General features: G+C 44.5%; 1 protein-coding gene across 1 annotated transcript; it reads left to right on the top strand.

Moving 5' to 3' along the window:
• Nucleotides 1-332: 332 nt before the first annotated feature.
• MINAR1 (membrane integral NOTCH2 associated receptor 1) lies at nt 333-11,733 on the top strand. The gene is made up of 3 exons (XM_055002167.1): nt 333-2,621; nt 6,660-6,914; nt 11,536-11,733. The coding sequence occupies exons 1-3, from the start codon at nt 333-335 to the stop codon at nt 11,731-11,733; spliced, it is 2,742 nt and encodes a 913-aa protein (XP_054858142.1).
• The last annotated feature ends 7,500 nt before the right edge of the window (nt 11,734-19,233 follow it).

The raw sequence follows: 19,233 nt of genomic DNA on the forward strand, positions 1-19,233 counted from the left end.
ACAACTTGGCGCCTTATGCCAAATTATACCATAAGTTTATGCAACGCAATAATTGTGTCCTCTGTCAGTGGCTCCCCAGGATCTTGATTCTTTCTCAACACTAGATCTTCCTTAACTGGAGATGCCAGGAACTGAACCTGGGAACTTTGGAGTGCAAAGAATGGCCTCTACCTTGCCCGGCCCCACAGATTTTAGTTGATGCATGTTAAAAAAAAAATAACAATCAGTGTTCCAGTTCACATATTTCAGGATGAATAAACTTCTCTGTTTTCTGTTCTATGCTGAATTAGATCTGGAACTAAAGATTTTGGAAAAACTGACATTCATCAGCCATGGAGACCAATCAGGACTCCTCACTGTTCCTAGTGAATATTTTGGAGGAACTCGATACCAAGCAAAACACCGTTTCCTATCAGGATCTCTGCAAATCGTTGTGCGCAAGATTTGATTTATCCCAGCTGGCCAAACTGAGGAGTGTGCTGTTCTACACTGCCTGCCTGGATCCTAATTTCCCCGCCACTTTGTTCAAAGACAAAATGAGATGCACCGTCAACAACCAGCAATCAAAAAAGATCATGGTCGCAGCAGACATCGTGACGATATTCAACCTTATCCAGATGAATGGAGGCATAGCCAAGGAAAAACTCCCTGTGGCCCGAGAGAAGGTGAGGAAGAAAGAATCAATAGAGTCTTGCCGGTCTGACACAGAGGTCTGTAATATGGCGGACTGTGTGCCTAATTGTGAATTGAGAGAGAGAGAATTTAGCAGAGGGTATTCAGGCAGGAGGTCTTCCAAAGGTAGGAAAGGGGAGTGCAAAGACTGTCCACAATTCGTACCTGCGTCGGAACCTAATTTTTTGCTTGGGGTCGATAAAGAAATTAAAGGCCGAGCAGCGTCACTTGATCGTTTGCAAGCCCTAGCATCGTATACTATTCCCAATTCTTCACCTTGTGAAATGCAGAGCACATATTTCCCCATGAACATTGAGACAGAGTCCATCTCAGACCAGGACTCGTTGCCCATCAGCTCAAGCATCAAAGAACCATTTGTTTCAAATGATGAACCCTTTGTGATGCAGTCGTGCGTGCAGAAAAGAAACATATTCAAGGAAGACTTCCACAATCTCCTCACTATTTCCCCAAACTTGATATCGCCCACAAGCAAAACGGAGGAGGAACTTGTAGAACCTTCATGCAGGAAAGAGACTTCTAAGCAGACATTCTTCAATCACAGTTTTGAAATGCCATACAGCAGCCAATATCTGAACCCAATTTATTCCCCCGTGCCAGAGAAAAGACGAGTCAAACATGAAAGTTTAGATGATCTTCAAGCATCTACTTATTTTGGCCCAACAACCATCCTTGGATCACAAGATACAAAAAGGTGGTTGGGAAAACCAAACAAACAAACCCCATGGCCAGCAAAGAGTTGGAGTTTGAATACTGAAGAAGTCCCTGATTTTGAAAGATCCTTTTTGAACAGGAAACAATCAGAAGAGAAATCCCGATACCAAGGTTCAAACAGCCAGCCTCCCAATTTTCCAGCCACTGAAAGGCACCAGCCTTATCACAATCCAAAAGATCAACAGCCAATGCTGCAGTCCAACTATGCCGTGAAACCAAATGGGCATAAACCCAAAGAAATCTCCTCCATTTTAGAAATGGAGAAGCGCGAACCCATCAAAAAATTTAAAGACAAAAGTATTAACTGCACTTCTGTCCAGCTTCTGAGCATCGACAAAACCAGCAGCGTTGGAACGCAGACAGACCCACATGGGTTGGAACACAAAAAATGCAACTTGAGTCAGAATAAATACAATGAGCGACATTCTCTGAAGCAATCAGATGACGACTCTGAAATTGTGAGCGATGATATTAGCGACATCTTCAGGTTTCTGGATGACATGAGTGTCTGTGGGTCTTCTGGAGTGATACAGTCCTCTTGCTACAACAGCACTGGCTCGCTCTCGCAGATACACAAATCAGATTGCGAAAGCTCCCCCGAACACCACTTAGCGAAAATTTCCAATGGGAATTCCAGTAACAAGCTGGACAAGGTGTCTCGGTTGGAGATCAGCAGTGCAGCGGATGACGAACTGAAAACTAGCGTCTGCAAACTAGTCCTGAGGATTGGGGAAATCGAAAAGAAGCTGGAGTCTCTCTCGAGCGTCAGGGATGAAATTTCCCAAGTCTTGGGCAAGCTGAACAAGTTGGATCAAAAGATCCAGCAGCCAGAGAAAGTTAGCGTCCAGCTCGATCTCAATTCCCTAACAAGCGAAGTTCAGTCGGAAGACAGTACCTCTCCGAGGATGTTTTCGTGTCATAATTCTTCACATGGGGGCAAATTGGACAACAATCCAGACTGGTGCTGCTCAGATGCCAGCGGCAGCAATAGTGAAAGCCTCCGGGTAAAAGCCTTAAAAAAAAGTTTGTTCACTAGGAGGTCATCGAGATCGCTTACAGAGGAGAATAGTGCCACTGAATCCAAGATAGCAAGTATTTCTAACTCCCCTAGAGACTGGCGGGCTATCACGTACACCAACCAAGCTGGGATCACAGAGGAAGAGATGAAAGACCGAGGCGGGAATGAAAACAAGGACTGGCACAGGAAATCCAAAGAGGTAGTTCTTTTTCAATGATATGTTTAGAATTTGCCTGTGACCGTGGCTGTTTTTATTAAATGTGTGTTAGCAATTATAAATTACATAAGCCAACATCATATCACGAAACCCATTAATTGATTCATCTTGTGAATATAGACGTGCAGAATATCTCTCATGTTTATGTCTTGCCTTTCCTCCTCAGAGGTCAGAGCAATCTATCTGATAATCTTCATTCTTACAACAACCTTTTGAGGTTAGATTAAGTGAGGGGGGGAGAGAGAGAGAGAGACTGATGGTTCATCTACACATTACAAAGTTCTTATGCTTGCACCAGGACTTTGCATCAGGACTTTGCATCACACAAATGATAGCAGTTTTGTACCTCCCCAGACACACACTGGATCTTTCCTGATTGTGTCCCCAGCACACAGTAACTTGGTTTAGGATTACATTGTAAGGCAAACATCATCCAGTTCTCAACATGGAACCCTCCTGTGGATACTTAAATCCAAATATTGAATCCATGAACAGGTCCTGCTACAAACCTGAGGAAAGCCCCAGGAGTGTAGAAAAATCTGAAATCTTTAAAAGAATACATGGAGATGGAGTTTAAAACCCCAAAATAAAAAAGCAGCACCTGTATCTTTAAAAAAGGAGATCTCAGAGCCAAGCTACAAGTGACGCCTGACACAGGTTGGATGCTTGTCAGCTTCCCTCATGTTTTGATGGGAAATGTAGGCGTTCTCGTCTTGCAGCTTGGCTCTCCATTTAATTGAAGTTTACAGAGCAGCAGTCTATGGGAGGGAGAACATGCGGTCAGGAGGGGGGTGCAGGCATTGGACTTTCACCGGGTGCCCCCCCTTCCCCTCCGCTGAGTGTGTGTGTGTGGGGGGGGGGGTTCTGTAAACTTCAATTAAATGGAGAGCCAAGCTGTAAGACCAGGACACCTACATTTCCCATCAAAACTTGAGGGAAGCTGACAAGTGTCCAACTTGTGTCAGGCATCACTTGTAGCTTGGCTCTCAGTGGCCACTGAGGAGTTGCTAGGCAACCACAACAATACTGTCAGTTTTCAAATTGTGGTTTCTGTCAGTAAAGGGAGAGGGAGAGGGCAGGGCCCTTTCCAGGTGTATTTTGGCCACTCAGTTCACCCCTGTTCCTCTTCCTCCTGCCCTGGAGGGAAGACTCCTTAGGGCCAGGGCCAGCAGCAGTTTCCAGCAACTTGCTGCCATGCAATTTGTACAACTTGTTCAGGGGTGGTGGTGGCTGTTAGATTACTTGATGCCACACAGCTCGCCTGGGCTCAGGAATAGCTTCCACACAACTTGTATAACTTGGCCAGCCCCAGAGGTGGCCACCATGCAACTCACTTGGACAGACTTTTCCTGGTGGGAGTCTGACAGGACAATGGAAGGGAAAACTGAGAACTGATGTTGTGTAGTGGTTAGGGTGTCAGACTAGAATCTGGGAGATGGATTCAAATGCCCACTCTGCCATGAAAGCATGCTGGATGACTTTGGGCCAGTCATTCTCTATCATTCTAAACTACCTCAAAGGGTTGTTGTAAGGATAAAATGGAGGAGAAGAGAATGATGCAAGCCATTTTGGGTCCCCATTGGAGAGAAAGTTGGAGTATAAATGAAGTAAATAAATAAAGCTGAAGACTGGTGGGGGGCAGGAAAAAGAAAGGTTGGTTGATGAGTGAGAAGGAGAGAAGGGAGCAGGGAAAGGGGGGTCAGTATAGGGATTACCAGGAGGAGACAAAGAAGGCATAGTGTGGGGGAAGGGATATATGGGGGGGGCACGAAGGGAACCCCACACACAAATCCTTGCAGGTTCCCTGCTTGTTACAGTCTTATACACAAAATGCTGAATCTCTCCATCCACTCTTCCAGCCTGGGATGATTACTATCTTTCCATTTAAAGATAACTATCTCAAATTCTTACCATGATGCCACGGAGGTAATTTCCTCTTTCAATTCAGTCAATTATATTTTATTTAAACATGCTTGCATGAAAGGATCCAGCAGCGGTTGAAAAGTTCACAGAATGGCAACATCCATCTATTGCATGACAATTACGATCTTTTTAGTAAATGATTGCCTCTTTGCCTCACTTTCCTATTTTTCCTTGGCAGTATCCGGGAAATAAAATCTAAATCATAATGCATTTATCTTAGGATTCTGAAATGGGACTTATGCAAAGAGTGCTCAGGTCCAAACCCGAGAAAGATTGGCGCTTGCTCAATGTGTCACAAAGCACCCCTAAATAAAGGGGCCACCTAACCCTGAGGGTTCTATAATAACAACAACAACAATAACAACATTCATTTTATATACCGCCCTTCAGGACAACTTAACACCAACTCAGAGCGGTTTAGAAAGTATGTTATTATTCCCACAACAATCACCCTGTGAGGTGGGTGGGGCTGAGAGAGCTCTGAGGGAACTGTGACCAACCCAAAGTCACCAGCTGGCTTCAAGAGGAGTGGGGAATCAAACCTGGCTCTCCAGATTAGAGTCCTGCCACTCTCGACTACATAACTCTTCTTATATACTGCTCTTCTAAACAGATCCGTGCCCCTCTCAGACCGGTGAAAATGGGCAGTGCTATCCTTATCCCCACAATGCAGCTGGGGAACTGGAGCTGAGAGGAGTGGCTTATCTAAGGCCATCTGCAGAACTCATGGCAATAGCGAGAAATGAACCAGCAGAGTGCTGATTTGCAGCCCAACTACTTAACCTCTATGCTACAGCAGCTCTCTGTAATAATAACTGCACTTATATACTTCTCTTCTGGACAGATTATTGCCCACTCAGGTGAACCAGGTCTGTGTTATTATTATCCCCACAAAACAGTTGGGGAGCTGGGGCTGAGAGCAATGGCTTAACCAAGGTCTCCTGCTGAGCTCCTGGCACAGTGGGATTCGAACCAGCAGAGTGCTGATTTGCATCCCAACCACTTAAGCACTGTGCTACAGTAGCTCCCTGAATGCATAAATCTGCCGTATATGGAACGTTCATGTCTTCATCTATCTTAATTCATGTCTCCAACTATCTTAGTATTTTATTGTCTATTCCACGTGGTAGCAGCTCGCCAAGTCACATGCTTTGCCAGCACTTGGTATCTGAGTATCTTTCGTGAGACTTGCTAACGGTCAAGCCTGCTCTCCATCAGAGTTCCATTCCTTCTCTTTCTTACATCTTGTCTACCTTTATGTTTAGTGACGAGCGTGTGTGTATTGATAAAACCTTTCAAAAAAGCCATCTAAATAACATGCGATTAAGACGATTCCCATCATATGGCATTTTACTGGTGCGCTTCTGTGCAATGGTTGAAACAGCACTGCAGAGCTTTGGTGCCACCATATGTAGGACTGCACCATAAATGGCTTTTTTAAAAAATTGCAGCATTTCTCCACTTCATTCCATTTAGCCAGTGTGTATTCCATTTGCAAGTGGAAATGTCATGCCGCATCCAGCCTATTTTCTCTCTCCCTCTTTTCCATATGCTGTCATTCTAAAATAACAATCATCTTCAATAATGATGCCATACACATTTTGCAAGTCTCTCTGCCTGAGCACCATTTTCCCCCAAACCATTTTGCCAAGATGGGCTGGGGAAGCACCGTCAGAAGGTTGGAGGCAGGAAAAGCGTTTAGGGAGTTTGCAACCTTTTGGCTTGGGTGAGAGAGCCCCCCCAAATGCCTCTCTCCTTAGCAGCTGGGTAGGGGGCTATCACTACTTTATGGAAGTTCTTTTGCCGTTGTGACATCAGTAGCCATTACACCAGTCCCTATCCTCCTCTCAGACCTATTTGCATGTGCAGCATGCCAGAATGTGTCTAAATCAGCTGAAAATAATTACGTAGGGTGCATTTGACCTGCGATGGTGTTGGTTCTGTAGTGGCTCATTCAAACATGCAAGTCATTGTGGTAGCCCCTTGCTCACACATGTAAGTTCCCCCTTTGAAGCTCTTAGCAACAAGTGAGGACACATTTATGAGCTCTCTGAAACCTGCCTTCTTTCTCCAAACTTCTTTTGAACCTTGTTGCAGGCAGACAGGCAGTATGAAATCCCACAACCGCATAGACATGCCAAGCAGTCCAAGGACACATTTTTGATTGAGCAAGTCTTCAGCCCCCATCCCTACCCCGCATCGCTCAAGTCGCACATGAAGAGCAATCCCCTGTACACGGACATGCGCCTGACCGAACTGGCAGAAGTGAAACGAGCACAGCCATCATGGACCATCGAGGAATATACAAGGAACTCTGGCGAGAAGGGGAAACTCACGGCTTTGGATCTACAAGTGAGTTGCATTCATTTCCAGTTCTGGTGACAGGTGTAAGTAGCATCTATTGAGAAATGAGTCGTGCAAATGCTGGTGTGTCTGCTTTGACCCAGAGAGGATCCCCATGTACATATGGAGGGCAGATACCTGTATGGTTGGATTTTAATGCAGAATTGTAATCAAGTGAGAGTCAGCTTCGTGTAGTGGTTAGAGTGCAATTTTGGAGAATGTTTGCTAGTCAGAGCAGACAAAATAGTGTCAGGGAGGCCCAGTTATGGCATTGGTATTCTGCCCCTCTTTTAAGAAACTCAGAGCTACAAGAAACGAATTACTCAAGGACGCACATATGAAGGGAGTCGTAATGTTAGCCGGGAAGCCAAGTTTTAAAAGACAGATCAGAAAGCTCTGTCAATTTCCCCTCTCTACAGAGCCAGCAAAGATGGCTCCTCAGAGGGTTTATTTCCTCTTCGCCTCCTGGAAGAGGAGGTGAAACTGACAGAGCCTTCCAGACGCAAAGAGGAAATTAACAAACCCTCTGTGGGTAGATCTTTCCTGGCTCTGTAAAGAGGGGAATTTGACAAAGAGTTCCGATCTGTTTTTTAAAACTTGGCTTCTCAGCTAACATTGCAACTCCCTTCACGTGTGTGTCCTCGTGTAATTCGTCTCTTGTAGTTTAGCTTTCAGAGTGGCACAAAGGGTTTTTCATGGTGTAAGATGAGGAGGACCTTTACGCTGTCCCTTTCTCAAGTTTCAGAGGGGGACAATCCAAGAGTCAAAGAGAGAGAAATGTCAGGGGTCTGTTTATCCTTGCTTTCTGCTATCCTGCTACTGTCTTATGCTGTGTAGAATGTATTCTCAGGGACTTCCTTTTCTTTCACCTCATCTTCCTCTCTTTGTCACTCTCAGTCTTTCTCCTCCATCTTGCCACCATGGGTGGAGGACATGCCATCCATTGGCATCTTTAGTCTAGATAGCAACTTCTCTCTTCCATTGCCTTTCCTGTATGGAGTCCCAACAATAAATGAACTCTTATTTCTTTTCTAAAGCTTAACCAAGGCTCTGAGTGTAAATTTGTTTCTCTCCACGCAAATGCACAATCCCTGTAGCTCAGGTTCACACTCATGTGCTTCTCTGCGTACTATGCAACTCTACTAACACACTGTTTCTGCCTTTACAACAACAATGTAAACCATACATGGAACATGAGTCAGCAGTGTGATGTAGTAGCTAAATACAATTTTGGGCTGTATCGACAGAAGTATAGCATCGAGATCATGCAAAATGATGCTATGGCTCTACTCTGCTCTGGTTAGACCTCACCAAAAGTATTGTGTTCAGTTTTGGGCACCATAATTTCAGAAGGATATAGACAAGCTGGAACGTGTCCAGAGGAGGGCAATGAAGATGGTGAGGGGTCTGGAGACCAAGTCCTATGAGGAAAGGTTGAAGGAGCTCGGTATGTTTAGCTTGGAGAAGAGAGGGCTGAGAGGTGATATGATAACCATCTTCAAGTACTTGAAGGGCTGCCATATAGAGGATGGCACAGAGTTGTTTTCCGTTGCCTCGCAAGGTCGGACCACAACCAACGGGTTGAAATTAAATCAAAAGAGTTTTCGGCTAAACATTAGGAAGAACTTCCTGACAGTTAGAGAGGTCCCTCAGTGGAACAGGCTTCCTCGGGAGGTGGTGTGGGCTCTCCTTCTTTGGAGGTTTTAAAGCAGAGGCTAGATGGCCACCTGACAGCAATGCTGGTTCTCTGAACTTAGGAAGATCATGAGAGGGAGGGCAGGAAGGGTTACCTCAGTGCTTCGTGCTCATGGCACCTTCTTACATGCCTAGAATAATGCTGATCACCACTTCGGGGTCAGGAAGCAATTTTCCCCAGGCCAGTTTGGCTAGGGAGCCTGACAGTATTTTGCCATTTTCTGGGCATGGAGCAGGGGGTCACTGGGGGTGTGAAGGGGAAGGGGAGTTCATTTGTGAATTTCCTGCATTGTGCAGGGGGTTGGACTAGATGACACTGGAGATGCCTTCCAACCCTATGATTCTAACACTGAAGTTAGACTAAGCTATGTAGTAACTGGCCTAAAACCATCTAGCAAGCCAGGATTTGCACTGAGCTCTTCTTAATCAAATGCCAGCCACTACACTACGTTGTCTGTCGGGTGCTTTACTGTCTCTGATATGATATATATGATGTTCCTCTGCCCTGCACATCATATGGAAAAATACACATTTTTGCTTCTTGGGTGCTGCTAGAAGTAGGTTACATTTTATGTAACCCCCTTACTGTCAAGAACCAGGGTTGAAGAAGACACCAGTGTGGGACAATGCATGCTTACATACTATCTCACCCTGTTACTGGAGTGTGAAGTTTTTTGGTCCCAGTAATATCCCTGTTAAAAATCTGTTCTATTTTTCCCACAGTTTTAAAAAAAAAACTGTTGTCTTAGCAGCTACAAAACCATTTTCGGTTGCAAGGCAAAATAACTCGGAACAGAACAAAAATGCTTTTCTTAAGAGAGAGGAAATTTTCCTCCAGGCAGCAATTGATGCTGAACTGAACTGGTTGAAAGCCTTCTGGGAGATTTCCCTTCCCCCTACACACATTGAATGCAATGATTTTTTGACGGGCTCGTAATAGGCGGCGGAGGTCTGAGATAGCAATCGAATGAAATTCCCCACCTTGCATTACATATGTGAAAGTATTTGTCAGGTGTGTCAAGGTTTCCCTTGCAATATCTCTTAGCTCTGACTGGTGAGACCACAAAAACAGATATAGAATTGAGGCAGTTCGGCCAGAAGCTTAAGAATGTGTTGTGTGGTGGTCTGCCTTGAATGCAGCAGGCCCAAACGGACTGAGATACCCCTGTCTTAAAGAACATGGTTCATTTCTTTGCAATTTGGACATAGCTATTGAAATCTCTCATTGATGTAGGAAACCAGTTGGCCCACGATTCTTCCATCACTGGTCAGCAGCCGGGAAATACACCTGGACACCTGTTCTGCACTGCAAGTGGGGGCGATGTTCACCAACAGACCCAGGGAGGGAACAGGCAAAGCTGGTGTTTGCAAATGCAGGCTGATTCTCTCTTTTGTTTTTAGTTTTTTATTTTCTGTTTCGGTTGGGTCGGGATTGTGCAATGGTGATGTTTGCTCCTCATCTGTATTTTCAGTGCTTTGCCCTGAACTACCAGAAGGGCGAGAGAGACCTGTTAAAGCAATAAATGACAACAGTGTTCACGTGGAGTGAAATAGTAAAGAGTCCAGTGGCACATTTAAAACTAACCAACTTTATTGTAGCATAAGCTTTCGAGAGCCACAGTTCTCTTCATTAGATGCATGGAGTGGAGTGAGTTTGTTTTCACCTTCATTTTAATTTCACCTAATTTCATCTTTGCCTCCCCGAAGGCTCTGTCAATTTCACCTCTAAAACTGTGTGGGATTGCAACCAGAGGACGGCAAGGAATAGAAATGGGCTGGAGCTGCCTTCCAGAGCTGGGCTTCGCCCTGGAGAGGTTATAATGGGCTGAAGTTTCCCTTCTGGCATTTCACGGCCTCTTCACACAACTCCAGTGTATAGCAAAGCCTTTGACCTGATGCCGTCTCTGTCTTTTTAAACTACCCTTCCTGGCTACCCTTGCATCTCCTGACGTGTTCTTCATGTGTCAGATGCAGGGCTCATTTCGAGGGGGAACACACAGGAATGCAATTCCGGCAGTTCCCCAAAGAGATCATTTGTCAGGTGGCCCCACCCACCTGACTCTCGGCCATTTTGTGCCCGTTTCGGCCTGGATTGGGGCTGAAACTGCCCGGATCGGGCCTCTGACAGGTGGTGGATCACTCTCCCACTCATCAGCAGCCCAATCCTGACTATTTGGGGTCCCTTTTCAGCCATTTTCAGCCCTGAATGGCCAGGATTGGGTCCAAAATAGCCAGAATAGGTGATGTCAGGGGGTGTGGCATATGCAAATCAGTTATACTAATGACACACTTCCGGTGATGGCGAGAGGCATGGCATATGCTAATGAGTTATGCTAATGAGTTCCTCCAGCTCTTTTTCTACGAAATGACCCCTGGTCAGATGTCTCATGTAGAAAGACTCTAAGTAACTGTTGTAGTAGCTGTTGTTGTTAGGAAAGGGAGAGTTCTTCTGTGTAGGAGAGCCCAAACAGGCTCAGAATGCCACTGTGGCAGGAAGAAGAGCTCCTGCCTCCCCCAAGCTGTTTCCCCTGTTTTTGGATGTTTCATGTGCACAAATACTCCATGCAGAGGAGCAAAAACAAGGAAATAACTCCACATTGTTTTTGCACATGAAAATGGTTGGGGGGCAGGAGGCCATCCTCCCTTCCATGATGGTATACTGGACCTGTTTAGACTCTTCTTTAAAAATGAAGCTGTTCCCTGAAGCTGCTGTGTGGCTGCAGGAAATATAAGCTGAGCCCAGGGAATCCAGACCCAACTCATTTAGAACACAAACATGTCATTTGGCCCTCACTCCTGTTGCAAGCGTTGCAAGGGACTTTTGGCTGGATCCGGCCTTTCATTTGCAAGTTGCATGTATTCTGTTTTAAATCTTTTTTTACAAAAAAAATGATGAAGGGGCAGTAAAGTAAAGGATTCCCTTTATTTATTTCAGGCCCAAGAATCTTTGAATCCCAACAATCTGGAATATTGGATGGAGGACATCTACACACCAGGCTACGATTCCTTATTGAAACGTAAAGAAGCTGAATTTAGAAGAGCAAAAGCTTGCAAAATAGCAGCATTGATTGCGGCGGCTGCTTGTACAGTTATCCTGGTTATTGTGGTTCCAATATGTACTATGAAATCATGAATTCACGGATGGATGAAGGCACTCCAACCTTGTATATAATATTACTCCAGAGAGCCCATCAATATTTTAACCTCTTTGCGGCAAAACAGTAACAATTGGCTGCGAAGGATGAGATGAGAGATCCTGGTGAGAATGTAAAGAATCTTTTTTGTGGGAGTGGATTGGTTTTTTTTTTAGGACATTATTTGAAAATATAAAAGCAGCCAGAAGACTTAGCCTGTAGTTTGTTTTCATTTTGCTACCAATGGAATCTTTCTCTTTTTCATCCCTTGAAGAGGAGATAAAATATTTTATCAAAGGAGAAGTTGATGAAGAAATTAGCTTTCTTTTTCCTGTTCCAAGATAAATTTTATACTGGAAATTGAATGGACAAGATGCATCTCATTACACAGCCAAAAAAGCAATGCTGTCTTTCTCCAAAATGTGAAAAACTTGAATGTATTGCATTTTGGTCATATTTCTTTTTTATTATTTTAAAGCAGACTTGTGTAGCCATTGGACAGGAGCGTTCCTTCATATGGAATCGATAAGGGCTCTTTGGAACTTGAAGACCTCCTTTATTATTGCTGAGGATGTAGGTGAAGTGACATTTGTTGCAAACCAAAAAGAAAAAAAAATCCTGTTGAAAAAGCAATCCCAAAAGAGTTTCAGTTGCTTAAGTTAATGCTTGAAAAAAAAAGTAGTTTGTGCCCCCCACCCAAACGGGTGATTTGGTTACTTTATACCTCCACAGCTAGTATAAAAATGGTTTGGGGCACCATTCCAACCAGATGAAGTCAAGATGGTACCTACCTATGCTTCTGTTGCAGTCCTTGCAAATATCGCCGGAACAGTGCTAAAGTTTCCGCAAGCATTTTGTGCCTTTTGGAATGCAAACAGATAGGCGTGGTTTTGTTTTTTGTTTTGAGATTTTCAGTTCCTTACAAAGTCTGGCATCACACCCAGATTTATGGAATGGCATCTACAAATCGTTCTTCACACATTACGTTCTTCTGGTTTACTCCTTTATTAAAAAACATGCATATTTAAAAATGTAACATGAATGTGACAAGTAGGCATCTTGCAAATATCTAGATCATGTTCATGGGAGAACCAGGATTGGTGCAGTACCCTGCCCAAGCATAAACTGCATTTAACCTCTCCCCCACATCTCTCTTTGTGAAGTGACTCTTGGGGCCCAACTACAATTATATTATTTATGGGTCTACTCTGGGTCTAGTAAAGCAAACACATGCTGAAAGTTCCATGTTGAAACTTTAATTTTCAGGCACATGGAAGGCCTATTTGGGTTAGGAGGACTGTGGCACATGGGTCTCCTCTAGCATGGCCCATTCTGGTTGGGAAATTCTTGGAGATTCCTGATGAGGATGGATTTTGGGAAGGGCCAGGACCTCAGTAGTGTATAGTACCATAGAGCATTATATACCAGACCAGCCATTTTCTCCAAGGGAACTGATCTCTGTCATCTGGAGATCAGTTGTAATTTGGGGAGACCTCCAGGTCCCACCTGAAAATTGGCAACCCTCCCCCCTCTTGCCATTTTCCTGACCTAAATTGGCTCTCGAGGAGCTGTTTTTTGTCTCATGGGGGAAATTGATGTGTACCGATGATCTGCTGTAATGACCTGGACTTCAATATGAGAATTTCCGAGCTGTGCTCTTTTGGCAGTGGTATCTGCCTTAGTGGCACAAAAGGGAAACCAGCGGATGGCTGAAGCAGCAGATAAGGTACCACTTGCCTCTAAGACTGGCTTCAGACTTTGTGCCACGGTGGGAGAAGCGGAATGAACTTGCTCCATTGTGTTCAAAAAGGGAAGCTGCCTAGAAAAAAATATCCAAGTCTTTTCTGCATGTAGACTTTGCCCGTTGCTTTAGTGAAAGAGCGGGAAAAGGTCTTGCATTGTTGATGTCTTTGGGGACAGAACAGTAATAGAGATGGGCACGAACCAAAAAAACCCCAGAACCATGTGGTTCGTGGTTCATCAAATTTCATGAACCACGAACTTTCACGAACCTGTCCCTTGTTCGTGAACTAGTTCATTTGGTTCGTGAAAACGTCACTTCTGGGTCAGAAAATCGTCACTCCCGGGTCAGCAGAAGGTCTACAGGAAGTCCATCCCCTGTTCCCTAGGAAACCAATTGATTGGCACCAGGCTGTCTGCAGTGACGACCCAAAAACGAACCAGACAAACCAGCCTAAAAGTTCATGGTGGTTTGTCAGAAATGGGATCTGACGAACCGTGGTTCGCAAACCACAAACTGGCCTGGTTTGTGCTTAATTTTGGTTCGTATTTCAGTTCATGCCCATCTCTAAACAGTAACTCAATGGTATGAGTTAACTATCACCTAGTTTTGTGTGGGGTGCTCGATAGATGTGCCTTGGAGCTCTACCCAGTTACAGAAGGGACTAGAGTCACATAATATCAGTGTCTGTGATTAGCAGGAGGCAAGAAGCCTGTTGCTTGGCTGGACCTGAAGTCAGAACTAGAAGCTGATTTAATTTGCTGCTGATTAGGTTGCATCTTCCAGTTCAGAAAACTGACTTTAATAATAATAATAATAACAACTGTACTTATATACTGCTCTTCTAAACAGACGAGTGCCTGACACAGAGCGGTGAACAAGGTCAGTGATATTATTATCCCTACAATATAGCTGGGGAATTGGGGTTGAGTGGATTGGCTTACCCAATGTCTCCTACTGAGCTCACGGCAGTTGTGCAATTCAAACCAGCAAAGTGCTAATTCACAACCCCAACCATTTAACCACTATGCCACCCAGGCCAGCAACTGAAGTAGCATTCTGTCTTATGCTGTTTGGGCAGATTCTTGGTGTAATTCATGGAGTTTCTAACTAATCGACAACGTGCAGGAATTTTAAAAAGAGAGTAAGCGAGCTGCCCAGGAAGAAACAAATCACAAATTGTCCCACCCTGTTGATTTCCAACAATATTAAAAAATCGTGAGTTCCAAGACTGTTCCTGCTCGGATTTGTTTAGCCATGCAATGCCAGCATGCTCTGTGACCTACGCTGAAGAATACCATAAGCTCAACAATTCTTATGTTCTGCTTGTTAGGGGCAGTATTGGCACTGGGTTATGATGACAGTGTTGCAAGGGCCAATTTAAATGTTACGCACCCCAGCATGTGAACTGCTGAAAGCACTTCTCTGTAGGAATTTGCAAGCAGAGCATGTAACTTTGGAAAGATTCTTCTTGGGCAATGTGCAAACTGGTGCATATGCCACATCACCATGTCAGACGTTGGTGCAGAAATGTTACATTTCATAACAACATATGCAATGCAGAGCACCCACCATAAATATTTTTTTCACAGTGCTAGATGTAAAGCCCATTAAGTTCAATAAGAATCACCCCCTAATAAATGTGCCTAGGATTGTGGCCATAATCGCTTCCGTGTGGTGGCTCTAATGGTTAAATAGGCCCTTGCAATATGGTTGCCAGTCTCCAGGTGGTAACTGGAGATCTCTTGGAATTATAATTGATCTCCAGGCTACGCAGGTCAGTTCTCTTGGAGGAAATGGCTGCTTTGGAGGGTAGACTGTATGGCATTTTACTCCACTGAGGTCCCTCTCTTTCCCAAACTCCACTCTCCCCCTGTTCCACCCTCAAAATTTCCCAACCCAGAGCTGGCTATCTTGCAAGAGGTAGAGACGAACTAGAATATTATTACAATGCTTCCGCAAAGGGGTGCAAGTGCAGTGATTTGGAAGTCTGCCCTTTCCCTTTCACATGTGAGCAAACCCACTTGGACTCTGATTTCAGAAGGACAGCAGGTTTGGAAAACATTGGACCGAAGCAGGGGAGAACTGTGAAAGGTGATAGAAGGAAAGCTGAGTGTAGGATCATGTTACGTGGCTGCGCCGGAAAGCTCTGCTTTACTTTTAGGGGTTGAGGAAGCGGTTATGTACAAGCTCATGTGCCTGTTTCATATGGTGGTTCACACAGTATGACCCCTGACCCATTTTCAACCACGTAGGCATGGCTAGAAAGAGGTTACAGTTTCGTTGTGCACGTGTGCTTTGCATGCAAAAGGCCCTGGCTTCAATTGGTGGCATCTGCAATTTTTTTCTGAAATGATCTTGGGTACACCTTTTCTTTCTCTGGAACCTAGAGTTGCCAGCTCCAGGTTGTGAAATTCCTGGAGATTTGGGGGTGGAGCCTGGAGAGGGTGGAGTTTGGGGAGGGGAAGGAACATAGCAGGGTATCATGCCATACAGTCCGCCCTCCAACGCAGCCATTTTCTCCAGGGAAACTCATCTCTGTGGCCTGGAGATCAGTTGTAATTTTGGGAGATCGCCAGGCCTTACCTGGAGATTGGCAACCCTACTGGGACTCTAGAGCGCTTCCTCCGGTCTGGTTCAGAATAAGGCAGCTTTGTGCATCAGAGAAGGGTGTAGCTGCCACAGAGGGGGGGGCATCATCAAAGATTTGGCAGACTGCCTGGAGAGACCAATGAGGGAACTGGTAATTTCCTTTCAATGAAACCTCTTGTGTGATTCGAGAGTAAGAGATCTGGAGGTTGCCAAGGCTTAAACCCTGTAATTTTTTGACAAGTTATTTTCAAATGTTTAACCAAATAACAGGCATTAGTTGGTTACTGAGTTTTTAGTACAAAGGACTCGGGTTTTTTAAAAGCACAAACGGGAAAATCTAATATGTGTGAAATATGTACTTACAAAAAAAATGTAAAAGGGAGAAACTACTGCCTTGGTTCACGTAACTTTGTAGGCTTTTCGGTGGAGTCCTTAGCTGGTCTACACAGTGGGATTTACTCAGGGCTTTTTTTCAGCTGGAACGCGGTGGAACGGAGTTCTGGAACCTCTTGAAAATGGTCACATGGCTGGTGGCCCCGCCCCCTGATCACCAGACAGAGGGGAGCTTAGATTGCCCTTTGCGCCGCCAAGCAGCGCAGAGGGCAATCTAAACTCCCCTCTGCCTGGAGATCAGGGGGCGGGGCCATCAGCCATGTGACCATTTTCTCCGAGGGCAACCCACTGAGTTCCACCACCTCTTTCCCCAGAAAAAAAAGCCCTGGATTTACTCCAAGGAAAGTGTTCTTAGGATTGCACTCTTTGTGTGGCAGATATGCACACTGGCCCCTCCCTGTTGATGTATAATATAATATGGAAGATGGATGCATTGCGGTGACGTCTGATTGTGTGAGGCAGGGGTAGTGGTGGATGCTGTTTGTCTTTTCCTCAAAAAAAGAGGGAAGTTGGGTAGCAATACAGTGCGCCCAGCTTGCGTATGCTGTCTTCAGAGCAATGGTAGGCATGGAGGGTATGTTTCTTCTCTGCTACATGAAGTATGAGAACCACAGCATGTAAGCATTGCACAAAAGAGACAGGCTTTTCTGCCCACATGCAAAGGGAGTTGAAAGTTGCAGCTATGCACAATCACTACCCATTTGCATTACCACAGCACTGAATTTTGAGATGCTGTGCTGGCACAGCAGACATGTCCCCACTTTTTAGATGTTTCACTTGATCGTACAGCCAATTCATCCCTCCCCAACCCCAACCCCTCAAGGTGAATAAGTGAGCCTGAAAGGTGCATTTTTGTCCAATATTACACTTGGCTTGTAGCAAAATGGTAAGAGGAGGGCTTCATCAAGGACACATTTGGCATGTAGGCCTTTTGGGTTGGTAATAGAGGTGGGCACGAACCGGAAAAATACCGAACTCTGCAGTTCATAGTTTGTCGCATTTCACAAACCATGAACTTCCGTGAACTTGCCCCAGTTTACTAACTGGTTCATTTGGTTTGTAAAAATGTCACTTCCGGGGCAGCAGAAGGTCACTTCCGGAGCTGCAGAAAGCCCATTTCCACCTCCACTCCCCTGTTGCCTAGGAAACTGATAGATCGGCGCCAGGCTGTCTGCAGTGATGAACCAAATGAACCGGCCTTAAGTTCTTGGCAGTTCATCAGAAATGGGCTCTGACGAACTATCAGTTTGCGAACCACGAACAGGCCCAGTTCATGATGAATTTTGGTTCGTATTTCGGTTCGTGCCCGTCTCTAGTTCATAACCATTATGGAAGTGGTAGCAAACTTCCATCCCACGCCTCTGTAGTCACAACTATATGTGATTCAGACACATGGTTTACTACCATTGGTCCAGTGCAGAACAACGCTCCTTCTTTAATCCATATTCACAAGCTTCCCCTGTGTACAGAATTCCAGGACATTTTTCTGGTACAGTCAGGCAATATTTTGATTCCCCCCGGCACTAAAAATGATAGGATCCAATCCAACTGTAACTATAGACCAATGGTTGTGCATACTGACCTGTGGCACCCCATGAGGATGCACATCCAAGGACTTCAATAGGGCCTGAGGGAGAATCATGACACGGGTGAAGGTGCATTATCCAGAGTCACATTAGCTGCCACATGGACTATTCTTCACATTGAATGTTGTGCAGAAGGCTGTTTACACATGTGGATTTCCCCTTCCTGATCAGGGTGACTATATTTGAAGAGCTTTGCTCAGTGCATTGTGCTGTAGCAGGATTCGACCTTGCTGTGAACGTTGAGATTTCCGGAAGGTGGATCCTTATAATTTAGTATGATTTATTATTTTGTAATATAGAAATATCTGGCAGCAATAGCCTGAAACTATATTGTGGTAAATCTTGTGAACCAGATACTAAACTGTAACCTATATTGTGTTATATATGACAGACTTTTTGTATGGACATAATAACAATGCAGCTATGAGTACATTATAATCCTTAGTGTGACTGGAAAACAATGTACTAGACAGTATTAACGAAAATAATGATGAACATGTTGGTCTTTCTTTTGTATTTATGCCTTATAAATAAAATGGTTATATACTCCACGAAAGGGTACTGCAAAAAAAAACAACATTAAAGCAAACGATCATTTAGAATGTTTCCTATTTTTTTTACTGGGGTTTATGGGTCACCTTGCACCCCATAAAATGGAAATTTATTTTGACTTTCTGTCTCATCCCATTAAAACCAATGAAACAAAGTTCATTTCTTTGCTTTAGACTAGGGTTACCAGACCCAGCCTGACAACCGTAGAGAGGAGTGGGGGTGGGGACATGGCAGGGAGGCAGCAGTAAAAGTGTGATGACATCACTTCTGGGGAAAACCCAGAAGCAACGATGGTAGCTCTAGGAATTTTTGGAAACTCTATGATAAAATCATAGAGTTTCTGGCAGTTCCTAGAGCCACTGCAATCACTTCTGTGTTTTCCTTGGAAGTTATGACATCATGCTTAAGACTCTGGTGAGTTTTTAACATTTCCCCCCTAAGACAAACAGCTGGTAGTGAGACTTTAGACCCATTTTTTTTAATGAGATGTGAATAGAGTCTAACTTGAGATAGAGGAGGGCCATCATGTTGAATTCATTTGGTTTACATACACAAGGAAGGCAAGGAGGAAGGTTTGATCCTTGCTAGGTTTACAGAGCTTTTCATTTATTTTTTTATCTTGGGGCATTTGGTTA

The sequence above is a fragment of the Eublepharis macularius genome, chromosome 18, assembly GCF_028583425.1.
Source record: "Eublepharis macularius isolate TG4126 chromosome 18, MPM_Emac_v1.0, whole genome shotgun sequence".
Classification (NCBI taxonomy): Eukaryota; Metazoa; Chordata; class Lepidosauria; order Squamata; family Eublepharidae; genus Eublepharis; species Eublepharis macularius.

Excerpts from the sequence above, each read along its gene's own strand:
- MINAR1 (XM_055002167.1), top strand. The coding sequence starts at position 333 with ATGGAGACCAATCAGGACTCCTCACTGTTCCTAGTGAATATTTTGGAG. Across the intron at positions 2,622-6,659 it reads GGCACAGGAAATCCAAAGAG|GCAGACAGGCAGTATGAAAT; the intron begins GTAGTTCTTTTT and ends ACCTTGTTGCAG. Across the intron at positions 6,915-11,535 it reads TCACGGCTTTGGATCTACAA|GCCCAAGAATCTTTGAATCC; the intron begins GTGAGTTGCATT and ends TATTTATTTCAG.